This window comes from Manacus vitellinus, unplaced genomic scaffold (genome assembly GCF_001715985.3).
Source record: "Manacus vitellinus isolate BGI_N305 unplaced genomic scaffold, ASM171598v3 scaffold_58_pilon, whole genome shotgun sequence".
NCBI lineage: Eukaryota > Metazoa > Chordata > Aves > Passeriformes > Pipridae > Manacus > Manacus vitellinus.
This window is the reverse complement of record NW_021940671.1, coordinates 1,724,875-1,745,658: the sequence shown is the minus strand read 5'-3', so window position 1 is coordinate 1,745,658 and position 20,784 is coordinate 1,724,875. Positions and strand designations below refer to the sequence as shown.

Here is a 20,784-nt window from a genome sequence, read left to right as displayed (position 1 = left end):
CCAGTTAATGCCTGAAGTCCAGCTCTCTTTTCTCTCCTGCACATATTACAGGCAGAGACAGATGGAAACTTGAAATTGCTGGCCTCAGCTCCTGGATCATGTTGGCATCTTTTGCTTCTTAGGGGGCAGCTGCATTCTGCAAAACAGCACCATGCATGTATCTTGATATGTAACCCTAGAAGAGGACTTCTAAATATAAGTGGGGGTTCTTTGCTGCCATGTGAAGGGAGTCAGCCAGACACTTAAACAACATGTGGTGTGAGCTTCATCAGATTGCAGGGCAAAAAAAAAAAATCAAGGGGACAATATGAAATGAAATTCTTAGTGTGCCTCCCTGCAGGCACACCCAGCAGTTTACAGCTTATGACTTGAAGATCAGCACTGGCTCTTCAATTTATGTGGTTGCAACCAGAATCCATAAGCAGTGAGGCTCCAGAAGTTGTTGTTTTGTATCTGTATCTTTCAAAATGGGCTCACAGTGTGACCTGTGTTCTGCCTTTCAGCCTGGAGATAGGTTGTATGTGATTGCTGCCCCAGTGTCCATCACTCCCAGCTTCAGTCCAGGTGCATCTGCTGGAACAGTGTGCAAGCATCTCTTCTAGGCTCATTCCCCTAACAGAGCCTAACTCAGTCTGCCAGTTATTTAAGATGGATTTTGCCACTGATTTGCCTCAGTAGGGGGAGAGACAGGGTCATCTACCCAGTTAGTTTTTACTTTGTGTGATTGTGTGTGCACATGCACTAGATGAGGCATTTAAAGGACTAAATTCTGCAAGGCATCCTTGAACAGATGTGGAACCTACCCTGACTTTGGAGGAGATACCTCCATGCAGAGTCAGAGCCCCCAGAAGGCACAGGCTTCTGGCTGACATTAACCCTTCAGGCTGAAACACTACCTGAATGTTGGTTCCCTCTTGTAATCCTCCCATTTCCAACCTCATTTTTAACTAGCAGGTCTGGGAAGGTGTACAGTGTTGGAGTAGGGAAGGCATGCAGTGGTTTGGGGGGGATTTTTGTGTGTGCTCCCAGTTTTCCATCTCCCAGGCACAACGGCATGTTCTGCACGCACAGCCAAGTGTGTGCAATGTCCCTGAAATGTGAGTGAGCCTTTAAGGAGGCTGCCTGACTTCCTCTGCAGCACTCCCTGGCAGCCTGGCAAAGTGGGCTAAATTCAGAAGTGACCTGGAAGGAGGAGGGGGCCAGTGTAAAAATGGAGGAACAAACCTGGAACCCCAAGGTAAAATGGGATATGATAATAAGGAATTTAACCAGAAGGTTTTTGCAGTTAAATTTATCCTGTCTTGAACTCCAGGGTAAGTTCTGTTGCTGCTCCTACCTAGCTCACTCTCCATGGCACAGAAGCTACAAGAAGCACTTGCTCATGTGTCCCATAAAATGGGATTGATGGCATGTCTGAATTTGATCCACCAGCTCATGTCTGAGGATGGCTCCTCTGGGTTTGTCATATCTCGCTGTAGGGCTGAGTCAGCTTTCACTTCACTTGCAGAGACTTCTCTCTGGCTAAGTAAGCTTGGATCATGGCAAGAAAAAAGAACTTTGCCAGATATCAACTGATTCTTCAGGACTTTAAACTGTGTGGTATGAGGCTATAGGGCACTGCATTTCTTTTTTGACGCCTACTCTGAGGTAAGAGAAGGGGAAACTCCACTGAAATTAAGGGGTGCACACCAGAGCAGGCTGTGTGATTACAGTGAGCCATGACAGCCCCTTCTTCACATTTCAACCAGTGTTCAGTGAGGGCTTAACTGCTTTTTGATTTTAATCAACTGCAGGAGATAATCCCAACAGTGAAAAGGAGAGATTCTGGCCTAAAGCACAGTGATTGGTGAGTGCCATCCCTCACTTTTGTGCCTAAAGGGTCTGTAAGGCCATTCTTCACCCCATCTAATACAAGATATGCATTCCCCTAAACAGATCTCTCCTGACCTCAGATCCTGTTTGGTCCTTACTCTCTTTTAAAATGAGTCAGCTGATGAAGAAAGATGGTAAGTGATATCTCCAAGGGGGTAGAATGACTCAGTAGTAATGTTGTCACTTCACTTGACCCCTCAGCCCGTACAGCACCAAAAGTGCTCTGTAATGATTGTTAGAACCTTGACCAGGTCTGCTGAATCTCATCCTCTTACGAGCCAAGAACCAAATTGCCTTAAAATTAATTTCTGAATAAGATGCTCTGTGTAAGATTTAATAGTCAGGCCAGGTCTAGTTCATATTCACTGAAGAAGGTAGGTGTGAGTGAGGGAAAAAGGAGCTGAGTTTTGCTTGTGGCTACTGTCGTGGTAATTAACAGAGACCACGTGGCTCTTCATATTCTGCATCTGCTTTTAAAACCCCACGTGGCTCTAGGAGGTGTTGTAGCACAGTCATGACACCAGACAAAGCATTTAATCAATTAGTTTTATCTTGATTTATGGGCTGTGAACAGTCCAAACGTGGACTGTGCTTTTTTTTTTTTTTTAAGGGAATTTCTTATTCAGAATTACTCAGTTACATTTTCCCCCTGATCCTTTTACCCCCTGTGTTGGGAGTGCTTAATGGGGGCTAAGCCTGAGTAGCCTGTTGCTGTGTCTCCCATCTGAGAGATGTGGCATTTCAGAAAACTAGAGAGTTGTTGTGATAAATTATTTCAATGGCAAGTGACACTCTGACATTCTCACTAGGGAAGTTAACAAGGAGCCTCATCTGTGACACATGTGGAAGTCCTGATGGAAAAATGTGAACCAGCTTCCCATCTGTTTCATCCTCATCTAGAACTAAGAGAAGGAAGGTTAAAACAGGTATGTAAAGGGGCAGTGGTAGAAAAGATATTTTGTAGTCTTCCTTTGGAACATAGAAGCTGGTCCTGGAGGCAGTAGAAGAGGTGGAGTTTTTATGCCTTTCAGGCTGGAAAGCATGGATGGAGGCATAAAGTCATAGATGCTGTTAAAGGGAGAAGCAAAACTCCAGGGTTCCAGAAAATCAGTGGGTGGATGAGCTCTGCCAGGGCCTTGTGGCATGTCTTTAGATAATCTCTTGCTTCCCACATCTCCTGCATTAACAGCTGTGAGGGAAATGGGCTCCCACTCAAGCTGATGGGAGAAAACAGCACCCCAGTGAATGTGAGGACTGTGCCTGCAGACGTGCCCATGAGGAGGCAGGGGATGAATTAGTTTTCACAGTGTAATTTCGTCCTGCCCTTGATATTCACGGGGACCAGCACCTCACAAAATGAGTTCTGTGCTGATTGCTCCAGGACTGTGCTACCCCCACACCCACCAGTCACAGCGAGGGAAGACAAGAATCGGGGTTGAAAAGGAAGCAGTCATGGGGAAAAGGGGGAGGAGAAGCCAGCAAGAGGCCGACATACCTGTGGACAGGACAGAGGCCGTGGACACAGGCAACTCCCAAAGGTTCTGGCACTTAGCACAACACAGATCCATCACCGTGTAGGGAGGAACCACCACATTTTAATATCAGACTTTAAACTGAATAATGCTTGTAACCTACCACAGACTGGTTACCACAGCCTCGAGAGCTATTAGCAGTCCTTACCCTGCAGTTTATTACCTCTCTGTGGTTCTCAGAAGTATCAATAACTATTGCAAAGAAGTAAGGGCAGGCCCCAAGTGAAGGTCCTGTTGCCTGCAACGGGCCTGCCTGGCTGTTGTGCAGATCATCACAATGGCAAGAGATGGAGCCCTGCACTGCAGACACAGCCAGCACACACAGAGGTGTGTGCACTGGTACTGGCCAAAAAAAGAACTTGGGGAGAACACAAGGATTGAGTTTGGAGACCAGGAGTTTAGGAGCACTGAGCTGTGTGAAATACCCAAATAACAGCAGCTGCATTTTATATCAGGGAGCTGTTCTGCAGGGGCTGGGGAAGAGCTGCCTGCACAAGTTGCCCTTGCACCCCTCTGGCAGGTTATCCTGTGCCTGGGGTGTTAGACACACCAAAGACAGATCAGGAGCCAGCCCTGGGTCCGCCGTGGGGCAGAGGAAATCCGTCTGTCCCGACAGAATTCTTCCCACAGTGTAACAGCATTCCACCGGGACACAGTTCAACTTGGTAGGAATCCTTCTGCCTTTTTGCAGGTGGCTTCTGCTGGTTATTAAGAAAAAGCAGCTTCAGTAGCTGTGATGCAGGGCACGTGCACTGCTCAGGTTTACGGGTTGCACAGGGAGGTGGCAGAGTCACCGTCCCTGGAGGTGTTTGAGAAGAGCGTGGATGTGGCATCAGTGCCATGCTCTGGGTGACAAGGTGGTGTGGGGTCAGAGGTTGGACTTGGTGACCTCAGTGGTCTTCTCCAACCTGGTTGATGCTGTGTTAGAAAAGTAGAAGAAAGACAGCGACAGCTGGTGAAGAGCAAAGGGTAAAACGAGATTGTGTGATTGGGAATTCCTAGAGAAATATATAAGTGTTATTTCATATGGGAAACATTCATCAGTTAAGGGCTCGGACTCCACCAGCGCTTCCTCGCGGGCCGATGGTCCCAGCGCGCCCTGACCGCGGGGCTCAGCGCCCATCCAGGCGCTGAGGGGACACGCAATTCCCCCGCGGATCCACAACGCTCCTAGGAGAGAGCAGCCGTTTTCCCCTGGCACCGGGAGGGACCGGGGATGGAGCCGGGGGCGGAGCAGCACCGGAACCCCCGGCGCCGGGGCTCGGTTCCCGGCGGCGAGCCGCGGAGCCGGACCGGGGCGGAAGCGGAGAGCCGCGGCGGGAGCGGCGGGCGGTGGGGTGCGGGGCCCGGCGGGGCCGCGCGGGGGTTCCGTGGGGGACCCGGGCCGGCGCGCTGTGGCGACCCTGCCCCGGGCTGCCGGACCGGGCTTGCCGCCCCCGGCGGGGCTGGGCCCCTGCGGAGCCGCGCCGTGTGGGCTGCCCGAGGGGACGCCCACGCGCATCCGTGTGGGGCGGAAGTAAGGGCTGGGGTAATCCGGTGCGTTCTGCCTCTCCGGGGGAATAGCGGGGACCGTGAGGGAGCGCTGTTCCCTCCTCAGGGCAGTAGTCACGGCCCCGAGGCTGCCAGAGCTCAGGGAGCTCACGTTCCAACGCTCTTGGAACATGGTGGGATTTTGGGGTGTGCAGGGCACTCGATGAGCCTGGTGGGTCCCTTTCAACTCAGCGTATTCTGTGTTTAGAGCCCCTCCCAGCTGCTCTCGGCACCCCCGGCGGGTGACACCCGAGATAACGTTATTGCGGTGAAGTCACGTTTTCGTTTGGCTGGTTTCGAGGCGTTCTGACAGAAAGTTCTACTGATGTTTCGGCTGATGTGGTGGAGCGTTGTGTGCAGGGTGTGCAGAGGGCGAAGAACAAGCCCTTGGCTTGGGAAGACACAGCACTTTTGTGCTGCTGACAGAGACCGGCTTGGCCACCCTCTAGAGTGAGCCTGGCAGAGGTGCGCTGGTACTGAGCTGTAGCACATTGTGGAGAGTACTTAACATTGCCACTTAGTGTCTTTGTCCTGAGTGTGGGATCTTCAACTCAGACACACAGCCCAAGCCCACTGATGAGTTCGCTCTCCTGCCTGCTGATGTTCTGGCTTCGAAAGTAACCTGTGTTAACCGGGCTTTTCCTGCTCTTTTAGATCCTTGGAAATGGGGAACACGAGCAGCGAGCGGGCGGGGCTGGAGCGCCATGGGCACAAAGGAGCCCGAGGGGACGGCACAGGAGGAGCCACCAAGGAGGGGGACCGGCCAAAGATCCTCATGGACAGCCCTGAGGATGCAGACTTGTTCCACTCAGAGGAAATGAAGGTGATTTGTTCTTGTCTTTCAGCGTTACTGGCTTGGCGCTGCTGCCAGTTGTGGGGCTGTTTGTTACCAACCTACAGTGATTCTGTTGTTGAGTTTACACCAAAGGGACCATCCCCCTTGCTTCCCATGCCAGGGAGAGAGAGGGCACTGATAAGGAGTGTAATGGCATGGTTTCCAGCAAGAACTGAGTGGAGAAAAACTGAAAAGTAGCCGGCTCAAAGGACAGTACCCCCCCCCAGCTTCCTTTGAATCCTTAAGGCCTTTGCAGTTACCAGTGACATTTTATCTGTCTATTCCATATCAAAAGATCTGTTATTTTTTTTACTCAGTGTTAGGTGGGTTGTTAGAAGTGTCTCGCTGCATATCGTGTTTCATAAGAACATCTAACAGAAAATTACACTTAGATTTTGGCTGCTGGACAGAACTGTTTCCTACAGGCAGCTCATGGTCTTTCTGCCAGCTCTAATTCTGTGCCTACAGTATTTGTACAATCTAAATGCTTCATAAGTATTTCTCCTTACTTTTCTTCCTTTTCTTATATCTGTGTATTTTGAAAGCTTTGGTGATCTCAAGTAATTTCTTTTTAACCTAATTGGGGCTGGAGGCAGTGGCATTGTTTTGCCTTCCACTCTTTCTGCAGATTTGGAAGGCTTTAGCATCTTTGCACAATTGTACAAATGAACTTGTGAACTGCATCTAGAAGTGCAGTTTATATTCTCCATCTGACAAAAACTACTTGTAGAACTTTTACCTTAGAGAATTATGCCTGAGGGCAGAAAAAGCCTTCAGTACAACACAGGTTGCCTAAGTGTTCCAGGAAAGAATTCTTTTCAGATTCAGACGTTGTTTTTGCAGGCTCCACTGGAGAAAGAGGAGTTTCTGGCTTGGCAGCAGGACCTGGAGGTGAATGATAAAACCCCCACTCAGGCTCGGCCCACGGTGTTTCGCTGGACTGGAGGAGGGAAAGAAGTTTATTTGTCAGGGTCCTTCAACAACTGGAGCAAAATTCCCCTGACAAGGAGGTAACAAACTGCTGCTGCAGTGGTGCTCCTCAGGGACTGGGAGAGCTCAGTGCTGTGAGAAAGGTGGTCAGTGGGTGGATGGGGATTGAGCTTGGATTTACTGCTCCTCAAGCCTGTGATAAGAACCTGCCTTTTTGATTCTCAGGTGGCACAGGAGGGAAGTTGAGCTGGGTGTCAGTTTTAAAGGAGTGATTTGTTCCCTGGGCACCACACAGGAATGACCCAAAGCACTCCCTGTTGTGCAGTCTGTGCCTGGGGTGGGGAAGGGAAAGCTGGTTCTAAGCACAGTGTCTCTGATGACACCTGGATGTCTTTGCCATATCAGTGGCTTTTTTCCAGCTCAAAGGGTCCAGGAAACTCTGAGCCTGGGACACGGCACAAATGAGAGAATAAATCCATATTAAGGTCCCAACTGCTTCTTCCTATCAGAGAGCTCTGGAGCTCTGCTTCTTTAGTACCTGAATAAGTATTTCATTTAAACCAATGTGGGGGTTTTTCAAAAATTTAAAACTTAATGTATGGCAGAGAATCTGAGTTTTAACTGTTGATCTGAGCCCTGTTGTCTGTCAACAGTGACTGATCTACCAAGTCCTGGTGTGTCTTATCTCAGTGAGTGGCTGCCTGCACTGTCATTGGTGCAGAAGGGTCTTAATTTCTAAGGAAACTTGAGGGAGGAGCACTGTGGCCTGATAAAATGGCATGGGAAGATTGTTCTGTGCATGTGAAATAAATTATTGAGAGAGGAGCTGGAAGAAAGGCCAGTGGAACATCAGTATTGCTGTCATACTCTTAAGTGGAAAGCCTGGGAGACAGGAAATGGTGAAATGAATATGGAAGAAGGATAAAAATATCTCTTTATCAAAAAGAGAAAAAAAAAACAGGTTTGTTCTGTTTCTGTTGTCAGATTATGCATTCTGGGAAAGGGGTGTTTATGCCTCTTTAGAGGCTGGATAAAATCACATTACTGAACCCAGTACACTCAAGTAGGAGTGCTTGTTATTCCAAACTGAAATTTCACATCCAGCTCTGTGGTGGGATGCTTGCACTCCATACCTGAGCAGAAGGGAAGTGGCAGTTGAGCATCAACTGTTTCTCAGCTTTCTGAGATGCTGGTAAAGCCTTCTGAAGAATCAGGAAGTTCACAGCACAGGAGTAGATTGCCAAGCAGCAGCTCTTCAGCCCCAGAGTAACTCAGAAGTATCGAGTTGCTGCTTTTATCCAACCATTGTTCATGTATTTCATAGGCATTTGGGAAATGCAATTTATGATGGCAAATATTGAAAGGGAAGGAAATAGGAGAAAGCTGATCTTGTTCCATCAGCAGGAGTCTCACAGATGAAATGAGGTCTCGTGTCCTAACAAGTAATGTGAAGATGTGAGAGTGACTTTACAAAAGCTCAGTGCCAGTTACTTGATGTCAGGAGTGTGGGGGAACTTACTGTCACTGAGGAAATTATCATTAATGATAATTGATTCTTTACCTTCAGATTGCAGCAGAGATTCTCTTAAATGTGGCACTGCCTTTTTAAGGTTTTGCACGTTACAGAGGCTTGTGCTCTGTGTCACATTGTGTGTCACAGTTTATAGACCAATGTACTTTTCAGAGCCTTTCTGGGCTGATTGTTTGTCTTAAATTTCAGTCACAATAACTTTGTGGCAATCCTGGACCTACCAGAAGGAGAGCACCAGTACAAGTTCTTTGTGGATGGGCAGTGGACACATGATCCTGCAGAGGTAATGTTTGCTTTGAGTCACTATTTATTGACTGATGCACCTGAGGATGAGAAACTGGCTGGTTTCTCTCCCAAGAGCTGGTCCTTTCAGAGAAGAAGGCATCAGTTGACAGCAGAAACTGGCTGTTCAAGCTGGTGAGAGAGAGGTTTCTGATCCCAGCTGGAGTAGTGGCAGCATCAGACTGAACCACAGAAGGCAGGAGATGTAACAAAAGAGGGACAGGATCTCTTGGCCACTGGTTTATAAGCAGTGCCAAGCTTTTCTTGCCTGGTGCCAAAGTGCCTTTTAGAGCACTGTAGCAATGCTGACAGCCCAGGTCTCGCTGTGCTGCGCTGCCTGTCTGTGCCAGGATGTTGCTGTTGCTGCTCTAGTAGTCCAGTAATTGTGCCAAAATCTACCAGGCCTGTTCTTCCTCCTGTGCTATAAAACGAATTTTGACCCCAGCCCACCCAGCAGTCCTCACCTGCTTCAGAAGTCTGCATTCACACCTGCTGGTTCCTTCTTGCTGTCTTGGCAAACCTTACAGAATTTACCTTACAGTACATTCAGCTCTTGGAACCCCCTGCCTTGAACTCCAGCCTTAGCTTTGTAGCAAACCAGCAGTACCAGCCATGCTGCATCCCACATCAGGCCTTGCAGGTCTGAGCCTGGCTCCATAAGCCCTGTAGAGCTGGAAGTGAAGCTCAGCTCCTGGTGTCACTGGTAGCTTCAGCCCAGACCTGACCCTCTCCTTGTCTGTAGCCCAAGAATTGACCAAGTGCTGTGGGCCTGGCAGGTTCCATGGGCATTTTTCCCTCCCAGTCCTTAATCCTGAATTTGCTCTTATCATAAAACTAACTGAGCTCTTTTCATATCTGGTCCCATCATATTTTAAAAGCAATATACCTCATCCTTGGTAATGCTGATTGTGTGGTTTTGAGAATCCAATAGTCCTACAAGCTTTTTTAATTCTGATTTTTGTATCTTACCTCTTCCCAGCCAGTAGTAACCAGCCAGCTTGGTACTGTCAACAACATCATCCAGGTGAAGAAAACTGACTTTGAAGTATTTGATGCTTTGATGGTGGACTCCCAGAAATGTTCAGACATGTCTGGTATGAGCTTATTGGTAATTTTATGTCACACTTTTTAGAGCTGTTAAAAATTTCATTTTCCTTTTTATCTGGAGTTAAAGCTCCAGTACAGATTAATCCACACTTGTGGATGTGAGCAGGAATCACAAATCACAAAGGAAGAATGTGGAATGCACAGAGGGAGCCTCTGACAGAGCAGCATTGTGGATCTGATGAGGAGGGGCTCATGGGTGCTTAATAACTGTTTCTTTGCCCCTGCAATGTGCAGTGGCTGCTTTTAGGGCACTCCTTGGTGGACCAGTCTCTGCTTTACCACATGAAACCAATGCTGACAGCCTACATTGCTCCTAATTCCATCTTCCTCTGCTAAGGAAGTGGCTGAGGGGGTCAGAAGTTGCACATTAAGAGGTAGAAATTAGGTGCATTTAGCAGTGCTAACACAGGCTTGGGAATGTATCATATTCTCACAGTGTAATAAAAATTATCTGTATCTTAGAATAATACAAACATTTTTTTGTCTTAAGTTTCATATTCTAGTGTAACAGAAGAGAGGTAGAATTTAGCTTGAGCCATGTCTGAACTCAGCCTTGTTACAGAGCTCTGCAGGGATGGAGACCATGACTGAAGCAGTACCTTACCCCCTCCTTTGAGCCCGAGGCAGGAGGTGTGTTTGGTTGGTTTTTGCCCTGGACAAACCCTTTTTGGAGAAAGTGTTATTTGTGAGACAAAGCCAGGAGGAGATTCTAGTAGGTGCCTTCCCTGCATGTGCTGTAGCAGCATTTCCTTAGACTGGTTTAGGCTCTGAGGAGCTCTTTCCATAACCCTGTCTCTGTACAGGAGTAGCAGTTTCCTTTCACAGGTACATCGTGTTTTTGTGGTTCCCCCGGAGGTAACACAGAGCAGCCTGTGCACTGTGGAATGTTTGCTGGAGAAGTGCTGGGCAGAGATGACAGAGGAGTTCTGGAGTGCAGTCAGGCCCTCAGAACTCTGCTGCCCAAATCCTCAGCTTGTTTCAAGTCAGACTTTGGCATCTTAAATCTCCTCTTGGGCAGTGACTGATCCTCTGGCACTGCACCAGTGGCTGCAGTTGTTGTACTTAGGTGCCATTGATTTCTTTCGGTACCTCTAAAGAACAGATGTTCTTACAGACTATTTAAGATTAAAATATTTACCATCTCTCTGGCAGAGCTGTCAAGTTCACCCCCAGGACCATATCACCAGGAGCCCTATGTTTGCAAGGCAGAGGAACGCTTTAAGTCACCACCTATTCTCCCCCCACACCTGTTGCAGGTCATCCTGAACAAGGACACAGGCATTTCTGTGAGTACTTTAGCTTGTTTTGCTGAATAATGGCCTTGAGAGTGGAAACAGATGGGGAGAAAATCTGGGAACAGACAGGAGACAGCTTAGGAAAAACCTTCGGATAGTTGCCACGTTGGTAAGTTTTTTATTATGTATGTCCAGATGGATTCATCTGAAGTAAATTTATTTTTCTACTTGACTCTCTTCAAAGTTGAGAACTAGATTGCTGTTTTTCTCCCAAAACTTTAATCTTCTGAACTGTTAAGAAGCCAGAAGCACATAAGAGGTGGTTGCTGTTTGTTTCATGGTCACGGTGAGGATGAAGAGGGTTTCACCCAGAGGAGTCCTGGGTTGTTCTGAAGCAGTGACTGTGTTTGTGGTGGGCTCAGGGTAAGCAGCAGTGTTGTACTGGGGGTATGGCTGGTTACAGACAGTGTTTGTCACCCATCAGCTGTGGTGAGTGAACTGTGAGTTCTGTTATTTTCACACTGTCTCCCTTTCTCTTCTTCCCAGTGCGATCCCGCTCTGCTCCCTGAACCCAACCACGTCATGTTGAACCACCTCTACGCGCTTTCCATCAAGGTGAGAGGCCTGGGCACGTTCCCCACGGGGGCAGATTTAGTTATCTGTGTCACATGCTCACTTGTTTTCCATCTCCTGTAGGATGGAGTGATGGTGCTCAGTGCTACACATCGTTACAAGAAGAAATACGTGACTACTTTGCTGTACAAGCCAATATGAGCATCGTAGTTGTTTGTGACCAATTGTTCTGGGCCAGTGCAGTCTCAGAAAAAAATGCTTCACTTAACCAAACATACTCCTGCTCTGTGCTGTAGCAAATGAACTCTGATTTCATATTGTTTCTGAGACTTCCAGGTTCTCCCGTATTTGCCTTATTTTCCTAGTACCACCTTGGAAGTTCTTGGAAATGGCAGCTTCATGGCAACTAGACAGGTGACAAAGGTGTCAGTGCCCATTGTCAGCTCAGTTAAAAAAACCACCAGTTTAATTAGGCTGCAAAATGTGAGGGCAGCAGCAGATCAAAGAGCTTTAGCAGCGAGGCAGGCTCTGAGTCTGTCAGCCCAAAGTCTAGAAAGTTCAGGATTCTTGTGGAATCTGATTTGAGCATAACACTCAGCAAAAGCAAGCTTATTACTGCTTCCATAGCTCATCAAACACAATCATTTCAGTAGCAAGTTCCAAACTTGCGTGGCTGAAGTAAGTGTGAATATTGATGATCTGTTTTTGTAGCAGCCTTTTCTGGGCAAAATCAGCAACATAATCACCTACAAGCTCGTTATTATTTTACGGTAGACTGGGGTGCACGGTTTCTACTGTGAATAGCTCTGTAGTTTTTCTCTTCAGGAGAACTGAAATACTTTTCCCCTGTGGAATTTCTGGTAAAGACAATTGTTTTTAATGGCTGGATTTTTCTGTAAATCGTAAATGTGTCTTGGCAGTAACCTGCTTTTTGAAACCGGTTTCTCTTGCTGTCACTGATGAGGACTTCCTTAAGCTGGCATAGGTAGCTGTAAGGAAATGGATGGACTCAGTTTAGGAATTAGTTCCTCAGTAAGAGCCTGAAGGTGACTGTAAGTGTCCTGTGTCCCAGTGGCCAAACTTGCCCCTCGGTGTCCGCAGTTGCAGCGTGTTGGCTGCAGCAGCACCGCAGCCCTCTGTGCCAGGGCTGGAGCTGGGCAATTTTTTATTCTGTTTCTGTTTTCTGAGTGATCAAAGTAATGCCAGGCTGCCTGTACTTGATACTCACAGCCTGTTTTATCCCAAAACAAATGCAACATTAATGCAAACCTGCTGCCAGTGTGCCCCAGGCCCTGCTGGGCCCTTCCCTTGGCTTGTGTTGGTGCCTGGGGCACCGTGACTGTGCCAATGATAACCAGCCCCGTCCCACTGTGGGGAGAGCACCCTGCACTGATCTGTGAGGAGTCTGAGTGGGGCCAGAGCTGCAGCAGAGTGGACCAGCCACAGAGGGAGGCTGGTTTGCCATCCTGGGGTCTGTTCACCAGCCTTGTTGCAATATCTCCAGTAGCCGAGTTAGACCTGGGTCCAGTGCAATGGTTTTCTCTGAAAACTCTTTTCTTCATTCTGTGCTATGGATAGTATTTGGTATTCTGAACTACAGAATTGCTTTTGTTTTCAGCCTCTTTAGAAACAAATAAAACATTTTCAAGAGAAGTGGGTGACTTGCTTTGTTATTACCCTTCCCATCTTTGGAAACCTTGCCTTCCATGAGTTGTTATTTTTTTATAACCTGTGATTGCCTGGTTGCAGTTTTATGGCTCAGTGGGTTGTGCAAGCTTTTCATTCAGAGATGCAGCTTGAAACACTTTCTCCACTTGCACTTAGTGAAGACACAGGTGTTGGTGTTTATTTGTGATGCAGGGGAACTTTTTCAGCTGTGTTCACAGAAAGTGGCTGTGAGAATGTATTGGCAGAGAGAAGTCCTGCAGGGAGGCCTCTTAAATGCTTTCAGTGCCTGCAGGGAAATGACAGCACAAGTTTCTTATTTGAGTGACCCTGAACTAATTTTTTTTTGCTAGAAGAAAAGCTTAGCAGTAGCTTAATAAGTTTGGGTTGGTTTTTCTTTTTTTTTTTCCTAGTTACAAAAGAAATTTTTCACGTCAGTGACTAAAGGAGCTGAAACCTTGAGACATGGAGAACAGAAAGGCAGGTGAAAGCATGCACGACTGAAGCATTTAGGGATTCAGGCTCATTAGTTCTGGCTAAGCTTTATGGATTTTTTTTCCAATTCCATATATGCATGACTCACTCCAGGCTCTTATCAGTGCTGGTGTGGTGGAACCACAGCATGGAACCAATTATTTTATAAAAAGCTTGTTCCTTTTTCTTTTTTTAATTTTAATTTTTGCTTTGCAGCCTCTTGCCCTGTCTCAGCTGGCAGAGCACTGGGTACAGGGGCTGCAGCCACCATCAGCTTTTGCAGCCCCAAAAAAGCTGTAGGGGGAACTCAGGGCCCAGGGTGGGGGGCCCAGGCTGTGTGACCAGCTGCTGCCCCACAGGAATGATGATCCATCACCACTTCCACCCTTCCCTGCCCCTGGAATGAGCGAGCCCAGCTGCCCACAGGCCCCAGGGCCTCTCCACTCAGGGGCACCAGGTGATGGAGGTGAGATGTTCCCTGGTACCTGTGGCCTCAACTGACACTCCCAGCAGCCACACCCTTCCTCAGGTAAGCCACAGCCCCCCTCAGCCCCCCCATCCCTTTCTCTCCACCAGGAACATCTGCAGGAGAGCGAATGAAGGAAGAGGTAAAGGCTGCTTTTATTTTTGGTTTCTGCTGGGGGGGTGGGTTTTGGGGTCTTTTTATTGGTTTTTGATAGGTTGTTTTCTGTTTGATGGGTGAATGAATTAATCACTCTGTGTTCCCTTATTGCAATGGGATGAATCAATTCCCTCCAAAGGCAAAAGCTGGATCAAGAGTTGGATTTATTAGCTCACTTACATTCCCCACCCACAGCTCACAGTCTGTGCTGTTATGTTTATTCTTGGCTGTTGCTAGGAGAGCACATTTTTTAAGGTAGATGCAGAGACTTTTGTTACAGTCACTTTTGGGGACTCTGGAGTAAACCAGTACAGAAATAACAAGAGTTCCCTGCCCTCCCCGACCCCATGAATTTCAGCACAGCCTCTGGGGGTCCAGCTGACATGGATTTGTGCAGGGTTTTTGGGAATCAAAAGGCTCGATAAATAATAATTTTTTTTTTACTCCACCAGTTTCTGGATTAGTTTAGTTTTGTTACAATTCGGATCATGCATCATAGGACTGCAACAATGAGCTTTAAATAAGTATTCTTTGTGCACAGTAAAAGAAATAAAGGAACATTGAACAAGTCAGCATTTCATCATATACATCATAGTAGGCACAATAGATAAATCAAGCAGCTCAGGGTTTATGCAGAGCATTTTTCATGGAGAATGTCATGTAGACCAAAACGTAAGAGGAGCCATTGGTAACCCACCCCCACAGCCTCCAACAAGCCCTTTGTCAGGGCTGAGGGGGTGGGTATGTGCACAGAACCAAAAACACTGAACAGTAGGAGGACAAATTAAGTTACTGTAGGCAGCAGTGTGAATATTAAAAACCTCTTCCTGTGAAAGAATACTTCAGACCCTGTAAAAACTGGTTCAGTTAAAAATAGATGTTATTTACATTTAAGTCTGATCTAGCAAGTTTTCCCAGCAGGTGTAAGTTGAGCTGTACAGTAACTCTGCAGGTTGTACTCAATCTGACTGGATTTGTGAATGGTCTTTTTTTTTTAAAGTTGCAGCTATTAGGCCTTAAAGCACCAGCATGTTACAGCAGTGGGATGAGGAACTGTCTCTGTCCACTTTGCTACCAGGACGGTGCTGGGATAAATCCCAAACCTGACATTAGATCACACTATTGTTAATTAAGATGGTTTTTTCCAGCTCAAGATGCTTGGGGTCATTTACCAGGGCAACACTCTTTTCCCAGATACTCACACGTGTTTTACCTCTACCCCTCTCACTGGTGAAGCACACAAGGACAGGATTTAGCTGTAGGTGTTTGCAGCTGACTGCTGCTCTAGGAAAGGACTTGGATAAATCCACCTGTTGTAGTTCATGTGAACATGCTTGGGGTTGGTGAAGCCACTTACAACTACTTGTTCAGGGAATGATGAGTATTAAATGCTAAATATTGCCAGGGTTAGGTCTCAGGTCAGCTGTGACACCCGTGGATTCCCCAGCCCCGGGGCTGGGAGGGGGCAGGATGGGCAGGGGGACTCCAGGGAGAAGGAAGCCGTCATTTCACCATGCCAGTCAAGATAGTTATTTGTTTTATTTGGTTATTGTTCAACAACAAAGTTCAATACTTTCCAGGTGGAGCTTTGAACTGGCCCTCTGGTTCCCTCCCTTGTCAATAATAAAAAGGTAATGAAGAAAAATCCTGTACTTTTAGAGACCTAAAACCTCATTTATGCTAACAAGCTTCAATTGCAATTTAATGTTACAATATTTCTTCATGGGAGCGAGGAGGACTGAGCTGAGGGCCCTCCAGTGTCTGAAGATGGCTGTCCACAACCACCAGTAAAACAAAAAGCTAGTGTTGAAAAACGCACAGTTTACAATAAAAAAGTAGAAACCAATTCAATTCCCTTTTGTTACGAATATAAAGATTCTTGTAAATATGTACAGTCCTTTGAGCTATTTCTATAGCAGGAAGCATTTCACGAACAAGACACAAGATATACACTTTCAGGACTCAACAAGCCCATTTCTGAGGTCTTGAAGATCTTCCATGAGATGCAAAGATTTTAAAGACTGATCTCTGTGACCTTTCAAAATATTCAGACCAGGAGACAAAAACTTTCAGCAAGTTTCCTGCCAAATCATCTGACTGAAAATAACCCAACAGACAAGAGAACTGAATACAATATCCATGAAACTCGCCAAAGGACACTGACAAGGCATTGGAATTTTGATGGGTTTCTAGAACAGGTTAGCACAGGCTTGCAAGGGACTAGCAGAAGTTTTAAGTGTGGTGCCAAGGGAAGATTGGATGCAGTTTTGCTCTTCCCAGTTGTAAAGAACAGGGTTGTTCACTTAGGATGTTGCTATTGCAGAGGGAATGGTCAAAAACCTGCTTTGAAAATCATTTGCTCTCTGCTTCATGTTCACAGCAAAAGAGAATAGGAAGCAATAAAAGGCTCGAGGTCGGACAGGCGGCAGCGAAGGTGTGTCAGCACCTGCCAGAGCTGCTCCCTGTGGGTGTCCTGTGCCACCACACCACATCTTATTGTAGGACAAGCTACAGCTCATGGGAGGAGCCAGCCCGGGCTGCTCCCTCTGGGAGCTGAGGCTGGCAGGACTCATTGCTGAAGGGACCGTGTCCAGTGCTGAGAGGAGAACACAGGTGTGACTGTAACTCTTGTCATAGAATAAGGCTTGTTAACTCTTCGTTGCCAAATTTCCAGAGTAACGGTTATTTTGCAGCGTAATCTAAAGGTTTCGGTTAATTTACAAGTGAGGTACAATACACTACTCAGCAAAGCAACCTAAAAGGAGAGAGCAGCCAGTGATGGTGCAGCAGCATGCAGTGAACTGTCATGCAGAAGACCTGGATAAAGTCTTACAACCCAGTAGCTTATAGGTAATGCACTTTGTCTCAGGGCCGGGCAGGGGGTCGGTTAAAGCAGAGATCTTCCCTCCCCATCAGAGCTGCTCTAGAGCAATTTTAGTGAGAACAAAATAACTTTCAGAAGTGGCAGGTGAACAGACTAATCAGAAGTAATTTTTTCTCATGTTCTGTGGAGAACATCCAACCACAGCTCCTATTGAAAGACTCACTCACCTTGGCCCTTCTGTTTCCAGGCCATCAGGGGCTCCCAGCACGTCTCAGAACTGTGCCCAACTCTCTGGTAAGGGGTGCTAACCACAGTAACGACCTGGGGCGGGACATTAGTCCCATTTCCTTGATGATCTACTAGGGACTAAAGTGGATACAAAAAGTTCATGAACTGCTTGAAAGAGTAACAGTAGTACAAAGTGCAAAAACAGGAGTGCAGGAAAGTGCAGAGAAATCAACTGAGCTGCGAAGGATCTTCAGAAGCGCCACGGCTCCCGCTGCGGAGCGAGCTTTGGCCCAGCAATGCTGTTTGGGAACTGGGCAGCAGACAGATGGAGTGCATATACTCAGTATATTTCCTTTTTTTCCTGCAGGTCAAGATGAGTAACTTTGTCTAGCTGAGACTTACACTGAAGACTGGTCCCAGACCTGGCAGGGAAATAAAACCACAGTTACAAGTCACAGATGTTTCTCTCCCAGGCACGAGGTGCCAGCAGCAGAACATCACCTGCTGCTCCCATGGAGCCAGGACACAGTCCTGCCTCCTGCCAGGGGGCATCATCCGAAAACACTGACAGGCAGGCACTGTCAGCACCACTGAGCACAGCAGGCCCAGACCTTAACCCCCTTCAAATCCTCTATCACTTGATTTCTGATAGTCAATTCACCTGTTCTAGAGTCAAGCAGCATTTGCAGTCACAGAACTAGCCCAGGGAAGATGGTCACAGAGCCAGAGAGTGACACCATGTGGGCTCTGTTCTAACTAAATTTGAGGAGCAGAGGGGTGAGATTTGATTTGCTCTTGTACTTCACAGTCCCACCAGCCCTTCTGCAGTACATACAAGCCTTGTCCTGAGAACAGAGAAGTCTCCAGGCTTCTGACTTACCTTATTGACTTGAGCAAGAGGAGTTCTGGCACCACTCACAGGCATCCTGCCTCGGCTGCTGTCCTCGAACAGTCGTCCCGGGGAGCGCTCCCTGCGGGTGCTCAGCAGCCGCCCTGGGGATTTCTCCCTCTCCAGAGGTCTCCCAGGGGACTTGTCCCTCCGCAGCTCCGTCCTGCCCTCGCGGTACCGGTGGGGTGTGCTTGGCTCCCGAGGGTGGCTGGGACCTTCCGGGGGGCCCGGGCTGGAGGCGACGCGCTTGGTGATGTGCTCGTTGTAGGTGGGGGGGCCTCTCTTGTTGGGGCTGCTGTCATTCAAAAACAAGGGATGGGAACAGCTGAGTGACAAAAACCTCCCGTTACCTTTTCTTTTGGCAAAAGTGTAACTTTCCCCCATAACACGCCCAGCAGCGCTCAGGTGAAAAGCCTCAGCATCAGCCCTCAGTGCAGAGACACTTTGGTAGCTGAGTATCCATCATGAGCCACAGGGGTCAAGTGCCTCTAAGGAATTGCTGATGTAAGTCAGGTGTGTGGAACAGGCCAGAAAACGACATCTTTTTGTGCACTTCAGCCATACACTTCTTATATAAAAATGCACTGAAGTTTGATATATGCATTTTCACACTCAGAATTTTCTGGGATGTTCAGGCCAGGTTGGGATGAGCTACAAGCCTCGATTTCTCTGTCTCCTGTGCAGAGGGGCACTACCAGCCCCAGTATTTATTCACCTGTGTGAAGTATCACTGTTGTGCTGTATCATATCACAACTTCCCAATGCTGTCTGCCTGAGGCAGAGTCATTATTTGACAGGAAGGGGCTCTTGCTTTAGAGCTTGTTACAGCCAACCCATGTCTAGTGTCATATCAACAGCATCTGAGGTCACCAAGCTTCAAAGTCAGAGCTTGATCACAACATCAAAGTAAACCAGCAGATCACAAAGCATTTGTGGAGATTATCCCCATCTTCCTAGAGAGATGAAGTTTTTTCCCTTCTGGGTTTTAAAACATCAGTGACTCTCCTCCAGCATTACAGTAACAGGCTATCACCAGCCTCCTTCTCTAAGAACAGAACAAGGGAATCTGTTCCACCACATCAGGGGTGAGGTTTACTCGTGAGGGACTGTAACACCCCGATGTCACCGTACCTGCGCGTGGCAGAGGAGCCTCTGTGGTGCTGCTGCTGCTCGTTGTTGGTCTCCTTCACCAGATTGCCCTTACAGCAGATCACCCTTAACTTGTCCTGGTAGGAGGAGGCCAAGTAGATCGCTCCTGAGGAGATGGCAGGCCCGAGGTACCGTGGGTTTGGTATCTCCAAGTGGGCTCGTGCAGGAGTTCTGGGTAAAATTGCAGGAAAAGTCTTTACAATGGCAATGGTTGCCTTTTCCTGGCAAGTCCATATATTCTGCACCACAGGCTGTTTAAGGGGGTGAAAAGAGAACAACTTACCCTAGAGAAGCTCGTGCCTGAATCTCGATCACTTCAAGGGAATTGAAGTGGGTCACGAACAGATAGGGCTCCCTGTAGGCTGCAGGAGCAGCACAAAGATGGGAAAAAACACAAAATAAATTCTCTATTAAAAACTTCTAAATCACATCAGTGAGTACAAGAGAGCCTGACAGCCCTCTGGGAAAACTGAGGAATACATTTTCTGTAATAAGACACAGACACTATCACTAAGGGGGGAGATGCGAGCTCAAAGAATTGTTGCTTTGAAACTGTGTCTCAAGGACTTTACTAACCAAAGTATCATGAAAAAGACATTAAAAACAGACTATTAACTGAAGAAAATCCCATTAGGCAGCACGAAAAGCCTGAGGGAACCACAATGCCATCATATATTCTTGACTATTTCAGAAACTTGCAAGCATCATCAGAAATTGCACTAGCCAGTTCAGTCAGTGTCAGACTAGGAAAATTAAGGAAATGTAACTTTGGTTTAGTTTCCCTTAAATTGCTTATACTTCAGAAGGTTTTGCCATCTGGATGAGCTTAAATCGTGGGGAAATCTCCATAGTTTCTGATAGAATTGGGAAAGCGAGAAGGGAACAGAAGTGCTGAGTGCAGAGTACCCATCCCACGAGGAGGCTTCAATAATTCCATAATCCAAGTGACTGCCCCCCAACACCTACCAAAAGCCAAGGGCAAGCGGTTCCACTTCAGGTCGTCTGTCCTGCTGCGCCTTCCGTAGGAATCCACAAAGACACCAAACTCTGCCAAGAAAAGCCATGTCATGTCATGAGCATGTGCCTGAATTTTATTCCCTTTTTTTGAAGGGACAAAGGCAGTTACCCCAGGCTTTTTATCAGGGACAAGGTGCAGAGATTATCTTGCACATCCTGGAGTGTTGTGAATTACTCCAATTGACATGGAATTGGTGAGATGTAGGAGTACTGTCAGGCCAAAAGGTGCTGCAGTTCTGAGGCTCTCTGTACTCATTAAGGTAAGGTTATTATTCAATTTGCAGACTCCTACCATTAGTCACCCAGAATTACTGCTTTTGAAGACTTCCTGTGCATTGCCATGACACTGTCCAAGAGGGCAACAAAAGCACTTACACAAAAAGAATAACACCCTCTCTTATTTCATCTGTCTGCACGGGAACCAGACAAAGCTCAGGTCTGAGAACCCCTGAACATTTATCAGGATAATCAAAGACTTGTTTGCACTTA

The 20,784-nt window shown here is 47.2% G+C and overlaps 2 protein-coding genes and 1 long non-coding RNA gene across 5 annotated transcripts in view; 2 read left to right on the top strand and 1 right to left on the bottom strand.

The window, feature by feature from the left end:
• The first annotated feature begins 1,794 nt into the window (after positions 1-1,794).
• On the top strand, positions 1,795-13,080 carry PRKAB1 (protein kinase AMP-activated non-catalytic subunit beta 1). Of its 2 annotated transcripts, XM_018081948.1 has the most exons (10): positions 1,795-1,846; positions 1,936-2,006; positions 2,682-2,798; positions 5,589-5,757; positions 6,613-6,779; positions 8,420-8,513; positions 9,492-9,606; positions 10,772-10,905; positions 11,401-11,469; positions 11,551-13,080. In XM_018081948.1, exons 4-10 carry the CDS (start codon positions 5,599-5,601, stop codon positions 11,626-11,628), a joined length of 816 nt encoding a protein of 271 aa, XP_017937437.1. In that variant the 5' UTR covers positions 1,795-1,846; positions 1,936-2,006; positions 2,682-2,798; positions 5,589-5,598; the 3' UTR covers positions 11,629-13,080. The 2 variants fall into 2 exon arrangements, with proteins under 2 accessions (XP_017937437.1, XP_017937439.1); XM_018081950.1 differs by lacking the exons at positions 1,795-1,846; positions 1,936-2,006; positions 2,682-2,798 and adding an exon at positions 4,697-4,736.
• Positions 13,081-13,858: 778 nt separating this feature from the next.
• On the top strand, positions 13,859-15,982 carry LOC115307819. The gene is made up of 3 exons (XR_003916183.1): positions 13,859-14,095; positions 15,769-15,819; positions 15,918-15,982. It is a non-coding gene; the product is annotated as an uncharacterized LOC115307819 (long non-coding RNA).
• Positions 14,336-20,784, bottom strand: part of CIT (citron rho-interacting serine/threonine kinase) — a 71,736-nt gene continuing 65,287 nt past the window's right edge. For both annotated transcript variants that reach the window (XM_018081963.3, XM_018081964.3), the window contains exons 43-47: positions 20,245-20,325; positions 19,562-19,640; positions 19,261-19,449; positions 18,121-18,424; positions 14,336-17,662 (exon numbers count right to left, since the gene is read on the bottom strand). In XM_018081963.3, coding sequence (XP_017937452.1) covers positions 17,639-17,662; positions 18,121-18,424; positions 19,261-19,449; positions 19,562-19,640; positions 20,245-20,325 — 677 coding nt within the window. In that variant the 3' untranslated portion in view covers positions 14,336-17,638. The remainder of the gene's footprint in view (positions 17,663-18,120; positions 18,425-19,260; positions 19,450-19,561; positions 19,641-20,244; positions 20,326-20,784) is intronic.